The sequence below is a fragment of the Stenella coeruleoalba genome (assembly GCF_951394435.1).
Source record: "Stenella coeruleoalba genome assembly, chromosome: 10".
Taxonomy (NCBI): Eukaryota; Metazoa; Chordata; class Mammalia; order Artiodactyla; family Delphinidae; genus Stenella; species Stenella coeruleoalba.
Genome location: NC_137156.1, coordinates 13,737,435 through 13,752,994, shown reverse-complemented (window position 1 = coordinate 13,752,994; position 15,560 = coordinate 13,737,435). Strand labels below are relative to the sequence as shown.

At 40.7% G+C, this 15,560-nt stretch overlaps 1 protein-coding gene across 5 annotated transcripts in view; it reads left to right on the top strand.

Annotated features, from left to right (window-relative positions):
• The window catches only part of KIF13A (kinesin family member 13A), a 218,361-nt gene that overhangs the window by 135,121 nt on the left and 67,680 nt on the right, over positions 1 to 15,560 (top strand). For all 5 annotated transcript variants that reach the window (XM_079935515.1, XM_079935517.1, XM_079935514.1 and 2 more), the window contains exons 7-9: positions 2,150 to 2,237; positions 9,473 to 9,607; positions 10,288 to 10,400. In XM_079935515.1, coding sequence (XP_079791641.1) covers positions 2,150 to 2,237; positions 9,473 to 9,607; positions 10,288 to 10,400 — 336 coding nt within the window. The remainder of the gene's footprint in view (positions 1 to 2,149; positions 2,238 to 9,472; positions 9,608 to 10,287; positions 10,401 to 15,560) is intronic.

Genomic DNA, 15,560 nt, shown 5'->3' with positions numbered 1-15,560 from the left:
CATTTACCTTTTTATTAATTAAAATTTTTATTGATTTAAAAATAATATATATAAAAATTTAGAAAGTAGGTAAATGTAAGAAGAAATAAAAATGACCTATAATTCCATCACTCAGAAATAACTGCTGTTAACGCTTTGGTGCATTTTGATCCTGTGTTTCAAATCTATGGGGTGGATGTGTGGTATTCGTGTTTAGGTTCTTCTCTAAATACAATTCAATATCCTGAATTTTTTATATAACATGATGAAAATATTTTTAAATGTTTTTAGCAGCTGTATAATCAAGGGTATAATTAGAGGCATAAGATAAAAATTATAGATGGAAAGGAAGTGACCCAATCATCAGAAATAGTTTTAGTTATTAACTGTTTAATGCATATGAAAGAATGTTTACAATATATGTAAGGTTTAAAGAATAATAAAATCAATGACTGTCCTACTCACCGTTTGGCTTAATAAATGGAACATGACTGATATTTTTGAAGCCACCTGTGTACTCCTCTTTGATACTGTTTCAACTCCTACCATTCCTACTATTACGAATTTTTTTTTTTACTATTACGAGTTTTATATTTCTCATTATCTTCCTCCTCTTTAAGAGTTTACACATAATTTTGCACAATTTTTAACTGTGTGTAAGTGGCGTCATAATACATGTGTCCTTCGGTGACTTGCTACTTTTCCCCTCAATGATTCATTCGTTCTGATATATGAAGTAATAACTTATTGATTTTTACTGCTCTTTAGTATTCCACTGTATAATTATATCATAATTTATTTATTCTGTCTCCTGTCATTTGTGTGGTTTCCACTTTTTACCACTACTGTGCTGCTCTGAGCATTCTTGTACTACATTCCTCCTGGTGTACAAATGCAGGAGTTTCTAGGGAATACATCCAGAAGTGGAATTGTGGGTCAGAAGCTACAGCATCTTCAGCTTTGGTACTGCAAACCTGTTTTCCGAAACAGTTGTACCAGTTTACATTCCCACCAGCAGTGTACAAGAATCCCAGATGTTAGACACCATCAGAAGCACTTGATATTGTGCTAGATTTATTTTTTCTTGCTCATGAATAGCATTAAAGAATCTCTGGTTGTGCCAACAGACTGAGCCGAGTTCTGAATCCTTGGGCATCAAATCAGCTCTCTTGAAACTGTGCACTTGGTCTGCCCTTGTTTAGAGTACGGCAGAATTGCTTGTTGTCACATTGCATTCTTCATCCTTAAAATAACGTTAGTAAGACCTACTTTGTGGAATTGTGAGATTAAGATTCAGTGAGATAACTGAGAGGTTCTTAGGGAACAATGTCGAGACTTCGGGAAGTGCTCATTCTTAGTTTCTTTTTTCCACACTTGAGTGATGCCAAGCATTGACTCTTGATTTGAAAAGTGATTAGTATCTGATGAAAAAGGTGACGTATACAATATGGCTATAATGTATATTATAGCTTTGCTTTTCATCTCAATTATCTATTGATAAGCTCTTTACATGGGTCCCAAACCGGGATTGCCATTTAAAAATTCAAAAGAGCCCTGAAATCTTCACCAGCAGAGCCAGTTCTAAATATAGGATAAATATCAGTAACTACAAACAGCTACTGTACTATAACATTACTTTCTGTATAAAATGGTCAGCACAGAAGCAGCTTAAATCAATGCTGCTGATCTGAAAAGGTAAATTAAAACACTTTAATATTGTTCACTACTTGCTCAAAACCTTAAGACATTACTTACTGAGAATATGCTTATTTATAGAATAGCCTGAAGGTTAAGTTCAATTCTGGCATGTTCTTTGCTTCATTTCCTTTTTTTCCCTCCTCCCACATGAAATTGAAGTTCATCTACTAAAGCAAGTTGGCCTAACGTAGTATTCTGTGTACTGGCTGTTTAGTTTGGGAGTAGAGATAGAATTTTTTAAATAATACGTTACTTTAAATAGAAATCAGAGTATAAAAGACATTCCTCATAAGGAATGCTGTTTTGCTAATCCAAATAAAATAGCTTTTAGAATACTTTTTGATTGTTAAAAAAAAAAATTCCTTTGAAATTGCAATCTTAGTTTCTGAGTACTTTTAAAAGTACTTTCTTTTTAGAAAGAAAAGCTCAAGTTGGGTCTGACTCATTCATTCCTTTTTCCTTTCTCTCAAAGGAGTAGACAGTCTCTTAAAGTTCGAGAGCATAAAGTTTTGGGACCGTATGTAGATGGTTTATCCCAACTGGCTGTCACTAGTTTTGAGGTAAGTGCCATTAAAAAAAAAAGTCATTTAAAAACTGACAGTAACTTGAAGTATATAGGTAATGTTGAATATATTTTTATGTGAACGCTTTATAGCATATTGACGCCGTTCATGGTCTCAGAAACCCAGTATTAACCACCCCAAACAGAAAGAAAGGGCTTTAATCACACTCTTCAGCCTGCTTGGTTGTGAGGGGTTTGCAGTATTGTTGGGAGGCCCAGTGTTTTGCGATTGCTGAATATTTTCACTCATAGCACTCTGCTGAAACAGTTCTCCCTGAAGTTTCCAGTGATGTCCTTCTGGACAAATCTGGACAAATGTAAACAGTATTTGGTAGTTATTTCAACCCTTTCTCTTTGACAGGGTCTCCTGCCTTAGTTTCCATTACTTTTCACTCTTCGGGTTCTTCTATTTTTCTGAATCGATCCTTCCTCCATTGACCCGTTTCCTTTTCCTACTCCTTGACTTTTATGCTTTCTCATGTCCTGGCTCTATGTTTTGTCCCTATTTTTATTGTCATTACTTTGGAAATCCCATAAAAGAAACTGCTGTCTGTTGCTGAAGAATACCGATAAATAAATGAATGAGCAAATATATCCTTCCACTTAGAAGTACCATCTATGTGTTGTGTTTATCTTTGCATCATTTCAGGCTCAGTAGGACTAAAATTAATCTGCAAGATAACTCTCTCCAGCCATTTAAACATAGACAGTTCTATTATTGCTTAGATCAGAAATAAAGTGCAGTCATTACTTTGAAAACACTGAGATCCTGAAATGAATGAAGACCCCTCTGGCATGAAGATGCTAAGTCAGCACTTCTGCTAAGGTGCCTGGCTCGTAGCTCAGTGTTATAAGGATCAGTGTCTGTCTCCTCCTGTTACTCATTAGTAAGAGCTGAGGAATTTGTGATTTGCATTCAGCTCTGCCTCTTATTAGGTGTGGGAAGAGTTATTTGACCTCCATGAACTTCAGTGTCCTTGTGTGTAAAATCAGGAAAATACTTATTTTATAAAGTTCATCCATCAAAAATTGTTTAAGAGCCTTAGGTTCTGGGTGTCCTAAAGCAGGTGTACAGAGACGAAGAAGGAAAGTTTCCTGTCCTGGGAGAGCCACGGTGTTGGAGGAGGGAGGCAAATAATCAAGCAGTAGAGAGCTTTGCAGGAGAGTTAGAATAAAACAAGGTAACTACCGTTATTGAGTATCTGGAATGCTCAATAAATATTAGCTCTTTTCTCCTTAGTAACTTGCAAAGGGAAGAATAGGTACTTAACAGAGGAAGAAGATGATTGCGGGATGGAAAGAATGGGGGAGCGGCGGAGTCAAGATGGTGGTGTGGGAAGACGTGGAGTTAGCGTCTCCCCACAACTTGGGTGCCTGTGTGCCACTGGTGAGGGACTCTGATGCACAAGGAGATGAGAGGAACCCCAAAGTGAACCAGTAGGATGTAGGGGGACTGAGGGGGGAGGAGAAGTGGAGGCCAGACAGGATCGGCACCCCTGAGGCTGGGGAGATCAGGAGAGGCAGGCAGGAGGAGCCATCCAGGAGGAGCGGGAGAGGAGTGGAGGGTGATTGCTCCTCCCACTCGGGCACAGGGAGCCTGCTGGGCTCCCAGGTGAGGTCCCCTGCCCTCTGAGACCAGGGGTGGGGGCACGCCTGGGACCCTTCTGTTCCTTGAGCCTAAGCCCCACCCCCACCCCCGCCAGCTCCCAGGGCCTTTTCCAGCCCTGTGGGTCCTGAGCATTGGCCCCACCCACCACCCAAACCTTGCCCTTGCTTAGGCCCCACCCTCCACAGCCAAGGCCTTCCTCCCCCCCCCGCCACCCCTCTTTTTTTTTGCCGCCCTAGGTGGCTTGCGGGATCTTGGTTCACAAGCCTGGGTTCAGGCCAAAGCTCCTGTGGTGGGAGCTCCAAATCCAAACCACTGGACTAACAGAGAACCCCAGACCCCAGGGAATATTCATTGGAGTGAGGTCTCACGGAGGTCCTCATCTCAGCACCAAGACCCAGCTCTACCCAATAGCCTACAAACTCCAGTGTTGGAAGCCTCAGGCCAAACAACCAGTAAGACAAGAACACAATCCCACTCATAAAGAGAAAAAACCAAAACCAAAATGAGACGGCAAAAAAATATGTCACAGATGAAGAAGCAAGGTAAAAACCTACAAGACCAAATACATGAAGAGAAAATATGCAATCTACCTGAAAAAGAATTCAGAGTAACGATAGTAAAGATGATCCAGAATCTTGGAAATAAAATGGAGGCACAGATTGAGAAAATACAAGAAATGTTTAACAAAGATCTAGACGAACTAAAGACCAAACAAACAGAGATAAACAACACAATAACTGAAACGAAAAATACACTAGAAGGAATCAATAACAGAATAACTGAGGTAGAAAAACGAATAAGTGACCTGGAAGACAAAACGGTGGAAATAACTGCTGAGGAGCAGAATAAAGAAAAAAGAATGAAAAGAATTGAGGACAGTCTCAGAGAGCTCTGGGACAACACTGGACACAGCAACATTTGAATTACAGGGATCCCAGAAGAAGAAGAGAAAAAGAAAGGGACTGAGAAAATATTTGAAGAGATTATAGTTGAAAACTTCCCTAGCATGGGAAAGGAAATAGTCACCCAAGTCCAGGAAACACAGAGAGTCCCATATAGGATAAACTCTAGGAAAAACACCAAGACACATATTAATCAAACTAACAAAATCTAATTCAAAGAAAAAATATTAAAAGCAGCAAGGGAAAAACAAAAAATAACGTACAAAGGACTCCCCATAAGGTTCCAGCTGATACTTCAGTGGAAACTCTCCAGGCCAGAAGGGAGTGGCAGGATATACTTAGAGGGATGAAAGGGAAGAACCTACAACCAAGATTACTCTGCCCAGCAAGGATCTCATTCAGATTTGATGGAGAAGTCAAAAGCTTTTCAGACAAGCAAAAGCTAAGAGAATTCAACACCACCACACCAGCTTTACAACAAATGTTAAAGAAACTTCTCTAAGCAGGAAACACAAGAGAAGAAAAAGACCCACAAAAACACCTCAATACATAAGGCAAATGCTAACAACCATGAAAGGAGAAATCGACAGTAACACAATAATAGAAGGGGGCTTTAACACTCCACTTACACCAATGGACAGATCATCCAAACAGAAAATAAAGAAACACAAGCTTTAAACAACACAATAGACCAGATAGATCTAATTGATGTTTATAGAACATTCCACCCAAAAGTGGTAGAATACACTTTCTTCTAAAGTGCACATGGAACATTCTCCAGGATAGATCACATCTTGGGTCACAAATCAAGCCTCAGAAAATTTAAGAAAATTGAAATCGTATCAGGCATCTTTTCCGACCACAACGCTATGAGATTGGAAATCGATTAAAGGAAAAAAACTGTAAGAAACACAAATACATGGAGGCTAAACAGTGCACTACTAAATAACCAAGAGATTACTGAAGAAATCAAAGAAGAAAGTAAAAAATTCATAGAAACAAATGACAATGAAAACACGCCAACCCAAAACCTATGGGACGCAGCAAAAGCAGTTCTAAGAGGGAGTTTTAGAGCAATACAGTTTCACCTCAAGAAATAAGAAAAATCTCAAATAAGCAATCTAACCCTACACTTAAAACAACTAGAGAAAGAAGAACAAAGAAACCCAAAGTCAGTAGAAGGAAAGAAATCATGAAGATCAGAGCAGAATTAAATGAAACAGAAACGAAGAAAACAATAGCAAAGATCAATAAAACTAAAAGCTGGTTCTTTGAGAAGATAAACAAAATTGATAAACCCTTAGCCAGACTCATTAAGAAAAAAAGGGAGAGGACACAAATCAATAAAATTAGACATGAAAAGGGAGAAATCACAACTGACACTGCAGAAATACAGAGGATGATAAGAGACTACTACAAACAACTATATGCCAATAAAATGGACAACCACGAAGAAATGGACAAAGTCTTAGAAAGGTACAATTTTCCAAGACTGAACCAGTAAGAATTAGAAAATATAAACAGACCTATCACAAGTAATTAAATTGAAACTGTAATTAAAAATCTTCCAACAAACAAAAGTCCAGGACCAGATGGCTTCACAGGCAAATTCTGTCAAACATTTAGAGAAGGGCTAACACCAGTCCTTCTCAAACTCTTCCAAAAAATTGCAGAGGGAGAAACACTTCCAAATTCATTCTACAAAGCCACTATCACCCTGATACTAAAACCAGAAAAAGATGTCACAAAAAAAGAAAATTATAGACCAGTATCACTGATGAACATAGATGCAAAAATCCTGAACAAAATACTAGCAAACAGAATCCAACAGCACATTAAAAGGATCATAAACCATGATCAACTGAGATTTATCCCAGGGATTCAAGGATTGTTCAGTATACGCAAATCAATACAACACATTAACAAGTTAAGGAATAAAAACCATATGATCATCTCAATAGATGCAGAAAAAGCTTTTGACAAAATTCAACACCCGTTTATGATAAAAACTCTCCAGAAAATGGGCATAGAGGGAACCTCCCTCAACATAGTAAAGGCCATATATGACAAACCCACAGCAAACGTACTCAATGGTGAAAAACTGAAAGCATTTCCACTAAGATCAGGAACAAGACAAGGATGTCAACTCTCGCCACTCTTATTCAACATAGTTTGGAAGTCCTAGCCTCAGCAGTCAGAGAAGAAAAAGAAAAGGAATACAAATTGGAAAAGAAGAAGTAAAACTGCCACTGCCGATGACACAATAGAATACATAGAAAATCCTAAAGGTGCTACCAGAAAACTACTAGAACTAATCAATGAATTTGGTAAGGTTGCAGGATACAAAATTAATGCACAGAAATCTCTGGCATTCCTATACACCAACAACAAAAAAATCAGAGAAATTAAGGAAACACTCTCATTTACCATTGCAAAAAAAGAATAAAATACTTAGGAATAAACCTGCTTAAGGAGGCAAAAGGCTTGTACTCAGAAAACTATAAAACACTGATGAAAGAAATCAAAGATGACATAAACAGATGGAGAAATATACCATGTTCTTGGGTTAGAAGAATCAATATTGTGGAAATGACTGTACTACCCAAAGCAATCTACAGATTCAATGTAATCCCTATCAAACTACCAATAGCATTCTTCACAGAATTAGAACAAAAAATTTTACAATTCGTATGGAAACACAAAAGACCCCGAATAGCCAAAGCAAACTTGAGAAAGAAAAATGGAGTTGGAGGAATCAGGCTCCCTGACTTCAAATTATACCACAAAGCTACAGTAATCAAGACAGTATTGTACTGGCACAGAAACAGAAATATAGATCAATGGTGCAGGATAGAATGCCCAGAGGTAAACCCACGCACATATGGGCACTTAATTTATGACAAAGGAGGCAAGAATATACAATGGAGAAAAGACAGCCTCTTCAATAAGTGGTGCTGGGAAAACTACCGTTACATGTAAAAGAATGAATTTAGAACACTACCTAACACCATACAGAAAAATAAACTCCAAATGGATTAAAGACTTAAATATAAGATCAGACACTATAAAACTCTTAGAAGAAAACATAAGAAAACACTCTTTGACATAAACCACAGCAAGATCTTTTGTGACCCACTTCCTAGAGTAATGGAAATAAAAACAAAAACAAATGGGACTTAATTAAACTTAAAAGCTTTTGCACAACAAAGGAAACCATAAACAAGACAAAAAGACAGCCCTCAGAATGGGAGAATATATTTGCAAATGAAACAATAGACAACAGATTAGTCTACAAAATATACAAACAGCTCATGGAGCTCAATATCAAAAAAACAAACAATCCAGTTAAAAAATGGGCAGAAGACCTAAGTAGACGTTTCACCAAGGAAGACATACATATGGCCAAGAGGCACATGAAAAGATACTCAACATCACTAATTATTAGAGAAATGCAAATCAAAACTACAATGAGGTATCACCTCAGACCACTCAGAATGGCCATTATCAAAAAATCTAGAAACAGTAAATGCTGGAAAGGGTGTGGTGAGAAGGGAACCCTCCTGCACTGTTGGTGGGAATGTAAGTTGATACAACCACTATGGAAAACGGTATGGAGGTTCCTTAAAAAACTAAAAATAGAATTACCATGTGACCCAGCTATCCCACTACTGGACGTATACCCTGAGAAAACCACAATTCAAAAAGAGACATGTACTACAGTGTTCATTGCAGCACTATTTACAGTAGCCAGGACATGGAAGCAAGCTAAGTGTCCATCGACAAATGAACGGATAAAGAAGATGTGGCACACGTATACAATGGAATATTACTCAGCCATAAAAAGAAATGAAAACTGTAGTTATCTGTAGTGAGGTGGATGGCCCTAAAATCTGTCCTACAGAGTGAAGTAAGTCAGAAAGAGAAAAACAAATACTGTATGCTAATGCATATATATGGAATTAAAAAAAGAAAACAAAAAACTGGTAGTGATGAACCTAGTTGCAGGGCAGGAATAAAGAAGTAGACCTAGAAAATGGACTTGAATACATAGGGTGGGAGGGCAAAGCTGGGTTGAAGTGAGAGTAGCATCGATGTATATACACTACCGAATGTAAAATAGTTGGCTGGTGGGAAGCAGCCGCATAGCACAGGGAGATCTGCTTGGTCCTCTGCGATGACCTAGTGGGTAGGATAGGGAGGATGGGAGGGAGGCTCAAGAGGGAGGGGATATGGGGACATGTGTATGCATATGGATGATTCGCTTTGTTGTGCAACAGAAACTAACACAGTATTGTGAAGCCATTATACTCCAATAAAGATCTATTAAAAAAATAAAGTAAAACAAAACCTCTGTTGAGCACAGGGAATTCTACTCAATACTCTGTAATGACCTCTATGGGGAAAGAATCTAAAAAATGAGCGGATGTATGTATATGTATAACCAAATCACTTTTCTGTACAGCAAAAGCTAACACAACGTTGTAAATCCAACTATACTCCAATAGAAATTTTTAAAAATAAATAAGAAGAATGGGGGAAACATTGCATCCACTAGAAAGCACTGAGGGGGTGGAAGCTCGAAACAGGCTCTGTGGAGGAGAAGCAGGAGGTTTATATGGAAGGGTGGTGACAGGTGCGTCATAGTTAACACATACGCTTGATGGGCAGGATGCTGTTCTTGGGTTTTTTGCTTCTAATATTTTCCCTCTGCTTTTTCTCCAGGATATCGAGTCATTGATGTCTGAGGGAAATAAGTCTCGGACGGTAGCTGCGACCAACATGAATGAAGAGAGTAGCCGCTCCCATGCTGTGTTCAGCATCATCATCACACAGACGCTGTATGACCTACAGTCTGGGGTGAGGGATCGGGTGGAACCTTCGGTAGCAGTGAAAGAGCTCTACCTTCATGAGTGAACTGTTTCATGACTGGATTCAGTTCCTGAGAACTTTATGCCAGCTCTTCTACTTACTAGATGAGCTACTTTGCTTACATCATTTAATTTGTTAGGTCTTACTTTATATATAACATTTTTTTAAAAATCGGATTCCTTGTATAAACTCCCTAAAGAACGTGATGATGTCACCGTACAGCTTTTACTATGTATCCTTTCATACTGAAATTCCCCTAAAAACAACTGGGTTTACTTCATAGTCATTAAGGGATATTAAAGAGGAAACCGCAACATTTAGCCTAAAGAAAGCTTTTTCAAAAAAAGAAGGATTTGACCTGAATACGGAGGAATCCTCATGTCCTGGTATGTTCTCATAGGTGCATAAAAGCTCCAGCTTTCTGACTGTATTCTGGAAAGCCCAGTGCACTTGCTTCCCAACTACAAAACAAAATGCCACACTGCTACACCAACCTAAATTTTGCCCGTGAAACTGCTAGTCCAAGAACTCTTCTTACAATTTAAGATCTTCTTGAGGAGTATGCCTTGTTGCAGCGGGATGGCTTTCGTTGTGGTGCTGAGATATATGTAGATGTCTGTGTGGTTTCTGCACTCATGTGTGTCGTTTCTCTCCTTTCTCACGACTAGAATTCGGGAGAGAAAGTGAGCAAGGTCAGCTTGGTGGACCTGGCGGGTAGCGAGAGAGTGTCTAAAACGGGAGCCGCGGGAGAGCGACTGAAAGAAGGCAGCAACATTAACAAGTAAGAGGCTGGTGCAACTCCCGCGTTAAACTAGAACACCCCACCCAGCTTCTCGTGTGCCTGGGGGACTTGTCGCATTACCGGGGGTCAGATGGCTCTGATCACAGATGGTTCAGAGTCTGTGTAGCTTTAATGAACTGGGTTGAGGAAGAACATTCACCTGCCTCTATTGAGATGCATGAGGTTTAGTAAAATGCCTCAAACATTGTACAAACACCCAGTGTATCACTGTATAATATCATCTTAGGTGAACACAAGTTGCAATTTTGCAAATCAAATCATATCTTAAATTTAACTCGAGGAGCTTATTCTGAAGAGAAAATCTGCTTCGAATCCCTTTGTAAGGCTAATACGGTTTAAACATCAATATCTCCCCCCAAAAAGTAACATTTATTGACGAACTGCCGTCCTGAAATCTCACTCTGCCTGAGTGCCTGCAGCATGCCCAGGGACGTGGTGAAGGCTGGAGGAGAGCCGAGGTGCAGGGTGTGTAGGAGTTGACCCGGTGGCCGAGGAGATGAAGGCATTTCACTCAGAGGGTACAGCAAAGGCACAGTAAATGCCCATAATGTGCTTAGAACAAAGCCTGGCACATAGTATACACTGAATAAATATTAACGGTTGTAGCTGTTATTTTTATAAGCTGTATAAACAGCATGCGTAGAAAGTAGCTTAGTTTGTACTTGAACTTTTCTGTTGAGACATAATAACTTCGGGTTTTGTTTGGGACAGAAGGTGGCAAGAGGTAATATAGTCAGGAACATGTTTGTGCAGCTTGCATTTCAAAATGGTACCGGCACATTGTAATTTTACAAAAGTTTACAAAAGTTTAAAATTAGCAGGGAAATATCACCCCCTCTATCAGATGGACAGAGCCGTGCTCACTGCACAGACTGCTGCTTTACGGGGTTAACTTCCAGTCATTCTGTCTCCTGCTCTAATAACAAAGGATTTTGCTCTATTTCATGACAAAGCATTATAGGAGCCCAGGCGGGCATACAGCTCTGCATTCCAAAATGAGTGCAAGAACCAGGATGGGGAAGCAGAAATGAGGGTGTGAGGATGCAGGTACCAAAGAAAAGAGTGTCACCCCTCCTAGACATTTGTTTACTGGTGCTAAGCCATGCCAGCCCTTTGCCTGTATCTACACTTGTGGGAAGCCACTGGGAATTCTGTGCTGTGAATTTATGGAAATTTTGAGTATGGCTGGCCTTCATGTGTAACAAGCACTAGTTTCTTTTAACCTCTTACTATATGCCAGGCACTGTTCTGAATGCTCTATATGTAATAACTCACATCAGCATCGTGAGATGGGTCTATTACACCCATGTTACAGATGAGGAAAGCAAGGCAGAGAGCACTGGAATAATATATCCAGGGTCACAAAACTCTAAGCGTGGATCTTAGATTTGGTTGTAGGCAGTTTGGCTCGAGAGCCCAGACTCATCCCACTGCTGTAAGTGGGGTGCCCAAGTGTTCTGTTTGCCGGAAAGAGTCCTGATTGATACTTTTGTCCCAGAGGAAATATTAATAGTGCCCCCTTCAATTTGGACACTAAATTATGTAGTGTCTCAAACTGGACTACCCGAAGGCCACATGATAACATGATTCAGGTACTCCAGCTACTGGCTCTTTTCCATTATGACTTAATGGATTGAATGGCATTCTCTTAGCTTCCTGTCATCTTTCCTTAGTTATATACTGGCTCTTTCACAAATGGATGTATGTATTCCTTACTACTAGTCTGTGAGATATCTACATTTTTATGGTTCTTTTTAGTTTTGGGAGCACTTTCATATGCATTATTTCATGTGAGGTTCATTACATGTATCTTTTTCTCTGTTTAAAGATGAGGTTGGAGATATTTAAGTAGTATGAATAAAAGCTGAGCAGACGTTTATTAAGCCTCTGCTATGTGTCTGGCACTGCCTTGGATGTGGGGATGCAAGAGGATCTTAGATATTGTTGTAGACAGAATATTGCTTGCCTGTCCTCCAAATATGTCCGGGTCCTAATTCCCAAAACATGTGCACATTTTACCTCACAAAGGGATTTTGCAGATGTGATTAAGTTAAAGATTTTGAGATGAGAAGATGATTCGGGTGGGTCTGATGTAATCAGAAAGCTCCTTATAAGTGAAAGAAGGAAGTGGCAGAGCCAGCGTCAGGGTGACGTGGGTGAGAAAGACCTCACAGTCCATTGCTCGCGTGAGGATGGAGGAAGGGGCCATGGGCCGAGAGACGTGGGCACCTGGAAAAGGCGAGGAAACGGTTCTCCCCTCGAGCCTCCCGAAGGCACGTAGCACTGTCGGCACCTTGGTTTTAGCTCAGGGAAGCACATTCTGGACTTCTGGCCTCCAGAACTGTAAGATGATACAGTTGTGTTGTTTTAGGCCACTGTGTCTCTGGTTACTTGTTACAGCATGATTGCTGCCCTCGAGGAGCACATAGGTTAGGATACAGTAAGTTACTTCATTCGAAAAAGCAAAAGGAGGTGGGGGGATTTTCTCGAGCAGGTGATGTTGAGAAGTGCTACGTCACCCAGCATTGAAGCATGTTTTTATAGGACACATTGACCAGCCTGTGGATGTTTGCCAAGTTGGTCTTGTGCTTTTCCCAAAATAACTGGCTCGAAGGGAGTGGAGCCGTCTCTGAACCCTTTCCCTTGAACCTTAATCCAGGCCTTTTTTCTTTACCCCACACATCTCTCTCAGCTCGCTGAGTTGGTGCATAAGTGCCGGCAGCCCACTGTGGGTCCAGGTCTCCACCAGGTGTCCTCCAAGTTCTCAGCATGGTCATTGGTACTTAGTCACTGAATTGATGGGACATCTTCTCACAGTAGGACCATGCCGTGGTCTGCACAGCTGTCTTAGAGACCTTTGTAGAAGGAGAGGCCCATAGTCCTTTACCTGCAGTTCCAAAATCCAAAGTGCTCTGAAAACCAAGTGCTTTTCTGATTTTCTTCATAGCTCACTTGTTGGTGAACCCTCACCTGAACTCTGATGAGGTTTTTATCTTCATTTATGGTCTTTATTTACTCATTTAGTGTGGCCATTCATAAGTTTAGCTGCAGAAACGTTCATGAATTTTACTATGGGCTGCTGTCCCAGATCCCACCAGTGGTCATGGGTAAGTGTATGCACTGAACTTCCTCAAATCCAAAATATTCTGAATTTCAAAACACATGTGGCCCCGAGGATATCCAATAAGAGATAAATGGACCTGCACTTTTTTGTTCCGTTTAGCAAATATGTGTTGAACACCGACTGGGCATAAGAAGAAAGGGGTGAGTAAGATCAGACCCTGGCCTCAGGAAGTTCAAGGTCCAGTGGGGAAGGAGACCTTTGGAGGAGTGATATTAATACGTTAACTGCCATAGAAACTTACACACAGGGTGCGGTGGGAACATGGGTGACAACACAGCTGGCAGGTTTGCGGGAGACTTCCCAGAGGAGACGCGGGAGCTTCTTAGTTACAGAAACTAGGGGTGTGACCTTTCCGTGCCTCTGTTTCCTCACCTGTAAAATGTGGATGAGCAAACACTGTGAGTAAGGCTGTTGTGAGGATTAAATTAGTGACTACTTGTAGCATGCTTAGAACAGGCCTACCCCTAGTAAGCTCTATGTTAAGTGTGTATTCGTAAAATAAATAGTGTATTGAAACTGCTGCCTGATAGTTCCACAAATGGTTTTTTTAAGCCTTAAAATCAGTGCCCAGTGGAGGGCTAAAATTAAAGAAATCTCTGACATGTTTCCTAAGCTTTCTCTCAGCCTCCTACTGGGGCTTCTTTATATGGAACATTAATAATCCTCTTAAGCAGACCTGCCAGGGACTTCACACGGACATTAGTGTCTGCTTAATGGGCTATGGATTTAGGGGCTTCATCTCTCCTTAAGCTCTTAAGAGCTTTACAGCACACGTTATTCCTTCACGCGGAGAGCTAAGGCACTGTATGGCTGTACCGCCAAGGCCTGTTCCGGACTGGGGAGGGATAGGTCAACTGTAGACCATCTTCAGAGGGGACGCATCTGGGAATCCGTCTGCTGCTCCTCTGTCTACTGAGGGCGGAAGGACGAAGCCTTTTTCTGCTCCTGGAGACTGGTTGGTTCAACTTCTCTGAGAACTCACTTAGATCATGGAACACTCTCTAATACCCCTAGGAATGTCATTGAAAACGGTTCTGTTCTATTCTCAGCAATGGCCAACCATTAAATGCCAACAGTATTCATCTAATGAGTATCTTCCCCAGTCTCCTTTCCATTTCAATCACTGTGGTTAATAATAAAGTATATACTAAACATATCCAAAAATGGGCTCTGCTGAACACTTGTTTGAGGGATATTAATATGTTACTCCTAGGATTCTGTCATATAATTTGTTTTTGTTTTTGTTTTTGTTTTTGCGGTACGCGGGCCTCTCACTGCTGTGGCCTCTCCCATTGCGGAGCACAGGCTCCGGACGCGCAGGTTCAGCGGCCATGGCTCACAGGCCCAGCCGCTCCGCGGCACGTGGGATCCTCCCGGACCGGGGCACGAACCCGCGTCCCCTGCATCGGCAGGCGGACTCTCAACCACTGCGCCACCAGGGAAGCCCCTATAATTTGTTTTAATAACTTATAAGCACAATGTTTCTAATGTTTCATGTGACTCAATCCTTTTTTTCTTCTTGAGCACCCTCCATGACTCTTGTTCGTTTCCCCTCGGAAACCTCATTACAGTGGGTTTTGCCTGCAGAACTAAACGTGAACTTGTACCAGGGGAGAATAAAAGTGGCCTGCCTTCTGTCCATTATTCAGGGGCGGGTGGGGGTCCTTGTTAATTTACCACTTGTGCATTGCAGGGTCCACATATGTGAAGAAAGAAATCTGAATAAATGTCTCTGTATTTAACACAAGAGACCCACGGGGACAGAGCAAAAATTCGCTCCTGAGGATGCAGTAGCCACATCTTTTGGGACATGTGCCATTGTTACTTCAGTGTTTCCCAAAACATTCTTGTGAAATACTAGTTCCTCAAGTGGCTCTGGGGAGAAAAAGACCCCTGGATAAATAATTTTGAGAAAGGTTACTTATAAAGCCTTCCTTGGGAGATTGCCAGTGCTAAAAGCGCTCAGAAATCCTGTAGCCATGAATCCCATATAACTTCATGATTCCCTGAGCTTC